This window comes from Triticum urartu, chromosome 2 (genome assembly GCF_003073215.2).
Source record: "Triticum urartu cultivar G1812 chromosome 2, Tu2.1, whole genome shotgun sequence".
Lineage (NCBI taxonomy): Eukaryota > Viridiplantae > Streptophyta > Magnoliopsida > Poales > Poaceae > Triticum > Triticum urartu.
Genome location: NC_053023.1, coordinates 51,990,369 through 51,996,254, shown reverse-complemented (window position 1 = coordinate 51,996,254; position 5,886 = coordinate 51,990,369). Strand labels below are relative to the sequence as shown.

Below are 5,886 nucleotides of genomic sequence, written 5' to 3'. Positions count from 1 at the left end.
GGTGGTTGCGGTCTGCGGTTGTTCCAGGTCATGAGGCGAACACCTATCCTGCTCTAGGGCAAGTGTCTCTCAGGCCCGTTGATACAACACCTTTCGAGCCAAGGCGAGACGGAAGGGTCCCTTTGCGGCGAGAGCGAAGGGAGATGTTTGGACTCCTCCACACTTTGAGCCAGCCAAAGTCCTTAACTATATTTTATTTAGGCAGGTCCTCATCCTTGGCGCGTGTTTTTGCTGCGATCTTTGGCGTATACAAGCAATGTTCTTCAATCTTTTCTTCTCGAGCTTGTATTCTACGTTGAGTCGTAAGATTCTTAGGATGCTCCCTTGCATCCTTTGGCCGATGTGGTCCATTGTTGATGTAATTTTTGGTGGGTGATGGTTTTGTTAATTTAAAGTTAGGATCATTGTTCGTTTTTCTAAAAAAAATAACAATCTTGCAGCTCCAACAAAAACGGTTTATACACGTACATGCCAACGAAACCGTGACAAAATCAAGAAAGTACTACACGCAAAGCAGAACACTCTGCTCCCAAAAGCACCACGCCAGCTCTATCGTGCCATCGTTTCCGCGAGCGCGTGCCAGCAGCAATCTGATCACCCCTGGTTCACCACCCTGCAGTCCTCCCTGACCTCGCCGTCCTGGCCGGTGAGCGGGCTCAGGCCGCCCAGCTTGAGCATCGCTGCGCCGAAGTCCGCCCAGAACTTGTCCGGGCTCTCGGCGTAGTACTGCACCAGCGCGTCGCTGTCGCCCCCGTCTCCCAGGTACAGCTGCTGGTCCGTGTGCAGCAGCGCGCGCCCCTGCGTGATGCCCTGGTAGTAGTCCGTGTCCACGGTCGTCGGCGTGTCGTCCAGCGACGCCAGCGCCTCATCGTCGCCGGCGGGCGGGCACCGCTCGTCCAGCGCCGCCGCGTAGGTCGGGTCCAGGCTGCCGGTCTCGTTGTAGAGGCGGTCGCGGTAGAAGACGCAGCGGGAGTAGCCGAGCGTGTGGGCGCCCGAGAGCACGACCAGGTCCCGGAGCGACAGGCCCTGGGCCTGGAAGTTGGCGAGCAGCTCCGGCAGGTCCATGAACGGGTTCGGGATGGTGTCGTCCGCGTCGTCGATGCTCGCCGTCGTCGCGTCCCGCCGGCCCAGGAGCACGTCGTACGAGCTTCCCCCAAGCTGCAACACGAGCCAGTCATGTCACGTTGCCATTCTGGCCGGACCAAGTCAAATGTTACACAGTAGTGCCATGGGTCAATTTCGTCGGATAAAAAGGGGTGCTGCAAGTTGTTACAAAGAAGAGAGGGAGAGCTGAACTTATCCGAAAAACATCATTTTCTTCACGAAATGACGTGGTCGGCAAGGTGCGGTTAGGTCGAAGATACTGCTCGTAAAGTGGACTCCTTACAATACTATTTCTTATCTTACGGTTAGTGCTCGTCGCTGCTACACTCCATTGACGATTTGCATGCAAGCTCTTACAGAAACAAGGTAGAGAAAAAAGCTAACAGTGAGCTTACTGCAACAATGGAGTCGCGAGCGGCAACAGCGAGGATGTCGGCGCAGGAGACGACATTCCCCAGGCACGCCGTGTTGACGGCGGTCTTGATGGCGTCGATGACGCCGAACCCTCTCACCGACATGTTGTTGGCCTTGGACGTCTTCTCCCCGACCATGCCCTCGGTGTCGTCCAGCAGAATGGAGCCGTCGCAGCCCTGAAAAGATTGGACACAAAAACGTCTGGAACATGCGATCGATGAACATGAATGAAGTAATTCAACGATCAAGCTCACGTACGTTGACGAAGCAGTCGTGGAAGTGCAGCCGGACGAGGGAGGCGCCCATCCTCGGCTCCTTGACGATGGCCGCACCGACGACGAGCTTGATGGCCGAGAGCGCCTGCGGGCACGCCTCGTCGTAGTAGTCCGCGGTGAGCTCCTGCCCCGACGCGCCGGCGAAAGCCGCCGCGGCCACGACGGCGAAGCAAAGAAGAGGCGCCGCCATGTTCTCAAAATCTCAAGAATCAAGCTAGTCGCAAATTAACACTTTGTACCAATGTCAGCTAGTGATGAGATGATACTCGGATGTGACTAGATATAGGATTGGAGCCGTGGGTTTATATAGCACTCCAGCGAGATTGATTTGGACCCGTCACGATGAATCAGCCACCTTACCAACCGGCGCTTGTTTAGTGTTTGGTCGAGCCAATGGGGCTCGTTCAGGGCGCGAGGCGTGTGCGCGAAGAGACCGGTTTCTTCTCCGTTTTACCGATGATCACTCATCGACAGGCAGGAATGCAGTTTTCTAACGATGGAAAGCGCTGCTTTATGCACTTGCCGACTTGGGTGCAATGCATCTTGTTTCCGTATTCCTATAAACCGCGAGATTGCGAGATCTTTGTGCGTGCGATGCCTATCGAACCGGTGCTTTATCGATGGTCAGTACTCAGTGCTGCATGTAATTCACCGCCGAACAATGCAAAGTTGGTGGGGAGTGCGAGATTTCTTGCAAAGACTGTGTGCTACTCCTGCACCACCATGCAAACTTTTTTGACGACTAACGGGTCCGTCTGTTAACTGAAGTACTGAACACGGCAAGAAACGACCTGAACAGTGTAGTTTATTTAGTAGTGTCCAGCACGGTGCGGGTTGAGTGTTAGACTCTGTATATACTGGGCCCCATTTATAATTATGTTGTACATCACTATATAATGGAAAGGTCACTCCATGTTTGAAGGTGTGTCACAAACCCTAAAACCCTTGTCTAATATGGTATCCGACCTAACGATCTAATGTCTTCCGCTCCGCCTCCGCCACCAGCCGCCGCCACCGCCTCAAGCACCGCCGGCACCGCGGTTTCCTTCCCCGCCCTTCTGCCGCCGGCCCCCGCCCACATGGATCACTCGTTCCTCCCGCCGTCCCTCGCGCGTCTCCTCAACGTCGGGACTGCGCCCTACACGACAGACGGATCGCTCGGCCCCCTACAGACTCAATCGGCGGGGTCTCTCTTCGCCGGCCCGGTGTCTTCGCTGTACGCCGGCGCCTCCTCTTCATCGCCTGCTGCTTCGGCCCGGTCCCAGCAACCGTCGCCGCCGCCGGCTGCCGTGCACTCCCTTGTGCCCGCGCCGCCACCACCTACCGTATCGCACCAGATGCGTGCGATCGCGCCTACTCCGGCTGCCTCCATCTACACCGCAGTCGGCCCTACTGTTGCCGATGCCGCCCATGCCAATCACGGCGGCTACCCACTGTACGCGGCGCCGTACGGCCCGTCGCCACCTGCGCGTCCTTCCTATGGTGCGTACCCTGGCCAGGGCGCGTACCCGGCTCCGCCGCCCTATGGGGCGCCCTTCCCGTACGGCCCCTCGCACCTGTACGCACCGGCTGCGGCACTATCTGCACCAATGCCCTCTCTGACGCCATACGTGGATGCCGAAGCTGCTTTGGCCGCGATCTCCTCGCCGCCGTTTTTATTCTCGCACCTCCTTCCGGTGAAGCTTAAACCGGACAATTATCTATATTGGTGTGCTCAGGTGCTTCCTCTCCTTCGCAGCCATTACTTGGAGGGGTTCGTCAACGGTACACTGCCATGTCCACCGCCACATCATCTGATGTTCAGTGCATGGATCGCTCAGGACCAAGCCATCCTCTCAGCCATCCAGTCTTCTCCGGGTGAGGGTGTGGCCGGGCTCGTCCTCTCATGAGGTGTGGGACATCCTGGAGTCGAGTTTCTCATCTCAGTCTACTGCTCAATCCATGGCCATCTGTGCCAAGCTTGGTGTAACTCGCAAGGACAATGGTACGGTGACCACCTTCTACAACAAGATCAAGAAGTTGGCTGACACTCTTGCTTCCATTGGAGAGCCCCTTCGTGATAGCGAGTTCACATCCTTCATCCTAGCCGGCCTCGACAGCGACTACGACTCGCTTGCCGAGGTGATTAATGAACGCAAGGAGCCTCTTCGTCCTCAGGAACTCTACAACCGTCTCTTGTCAACGGAGCAACGGCTCAACGCGCACCGCCCCGACGTCTCCATCGACTCCTCCGTCAACGCCGTGTACCGCGGCAAAGGCGGTGGCCGTGGCCCCTCTGCAGCTTCCTCGAGAGGAGGGGGCAAGTCTGGTGGTGGTGCGCCCTCGGCACAACAGCAGCAGGCCCCGCGTTCTGGTGCCCCGGTAGTCGTCGTTGACGGCCGCGCCTGCGCCTGCTGTACCGCCTGTGGTGCGGCTCAGCCATGTCAGCTCTGTGGCCTGCCTCGCCATGTCGCCTCTCGTTGTCATCGCCGGTTCGAGACGGACTTCCTTGGCCTCGGCAATAATGGCAAGCGCAACGAGCGTCAAGTTAACATGGCGCAACAGGGTCACACCCCTTCTTATCCTGTTGATCCTTCTTGGTACATGGATACTGGAGCAACCACGCACATCACGAACGAGCTGGGCAAGCTAACTGTCCAGCAGCCTTACCGTGGGCATGACAAGGTTCACACAGCTAACGGGGCAGGTATGCACATTTCGCATGTTGGTCAGGCATCACTTCTCACAAACACCTCTAGGACATTGCATCGTAGAAATGCTCTTCGTGTTCCTACAGTTGCACGTAATTTACTCTCTGTTCCTAAAGTTACACAGGATAATAATGTTTTCTGTGAGTTTCACCCGTTTCATCTCTTTGTTAAGGATCGTGCTACGAGGAACATACTTCTTAGAGGTTGCTACCGCCATGGTCTATATGCTCTTGATGCCCCCACCGACGTTCCCGCTCCTGCTGCTGCGTTCCAAGTCTTCAGTGGCGTTCGTGTGTCTCCATCACTATGGCACTCTCGTCTTGGTCACCCAGCATCTCCCATTGTTCGCCATGTCCTCCATCGTCATGAGCTACCGTCCGAGTCTAGTAATAAAGATGCCGCTGTCTGTGATGCCTACCAGCAAGGCAAGAGTCATCAGTTACCTTTTTCTGTTTCTACACATATAGTCAAAACTCCTCTTGAGCTTGTGTTTTTAGATGTATGGGGTCCTGCCCAGCTGTCCGTTAGTGGGCACGAATATTATGTCAGTTTCATTGATGCTTATAGTCGCTTTACCTGGATTTATCTTCTTAAGCATAAGTCTGATGTGTTTAATGTGTTTTTACAATTTCAAGCACATGTTGAGAGACTCCTAGATCATAAAATCATTCATGTACAGTCAGACTGGGGGGGTGAATACCGCAACCTCAGTACTTTCTTTGAAAAACTTGGAATTGCTCATCGTGTTTCTTGCCCACATACACATCAGCAGAATGGTTCAGCTGAACGTAAGCACCGTCATATTGTTGAAACTGGGTTAACCTTGCTTGCTCATGCCTCTGTCCCGTTTCATTTTTGGAGCGATGCTTTTACTACAGCCTGTTTTCTTATAAATAGGCTTCCTTCGCGGCTCCTTCTTATGAAAACTCCACTTGAACTCTTGCTTGGTCAGACTCCTGATTACACGTTTCTTAAAGTGTTCGGTTCTGCGTGTTGGCCGCATCTCCGTCCGTATAATAATCGCAAGCTTGAGTTCCAATCAAAGAAGTGTGTCTTTCTAGGGTATAGTTTTGTTCACAAAGGGTACAAGTGCCTTCATGTCTCGTCTAATCGTGTGTATCTCTCCCGAGATGTTGTTTTTGATGAGCACGTTTTCCCTTTGCTGCTCTTCCCTCACCTGACACAAGCTCCACACCGCCAGTGCACCCATCCACTATATTGCCTGATCAATTTGTAGATGCTGCACATTCGCCCTCTTTGTTGTCTAACCATGGTGCAGGTAATGGGAGATGTGCGCGGCTTGAGCTCCTGGATGAGGTTGATACTCCGGCTCCCTCGTCCCCGATGGCTACGTCATCACCACCCGCTCACGTCGATCGGCTGGCTTCGTGCATGTCCCATGC

General features: G+C 54.7%; 1 protein-coding gene across 1 annotated transcript; it reads right to left on the bottom strand.

Moving 5' to 3' along the window:
• Positions 1–411: 411 nt before the first annotated feature.
• LOC125540981 (peroxidase P7-like) lies at positions 412–2,217 on the bottom strand. The gene is made up of 3 exons (XM_048704492.1): positions 1,777–2,217; positions 1,500–1,694; positions 412–1,158 (listed from the first exon to the last, which is right to left on the bottom strand). Exons 1-3 carry the CDS (start codon positions 1,981–1,983, stop codon positions 595–597), a joined length of 966 nt encoding a protein of 321 aa, XP_048560449.1. The 5' UTR covers positions 1,984–2,217; the 3' UTR covers positions 412–594.
• Between the last annotated feature and the right edge of the window lie 3,669 nt (positions 2,218–5,886).

Excerpts from the sequence above, each read along its gene's own strand:
- LOC125540981 (XM_048704492.1), bottom strand. The coding sequence starts at position 1,983 with ATGGCGGCGCCTCTTCTTTGCTTCGCCGTCGTGGCCGCGGCGGCTTTC. Across the intron at positions 1,695-1,776 it reads TCCACGACTGCTTCGTCAAC|GGCTGCGACGGCTCCATTCT; the intron begins GTACGTGAGCTT and ends CAATCTTTTCAG. Across the intron at positions 1,159-1,499 it reads CTCGCGACTCCATTGTTGCA|CTTGGGGGAAGCTCGTACGA; the intron begins GTAAGCTCACTG and ends CTCGTGTTGCAG.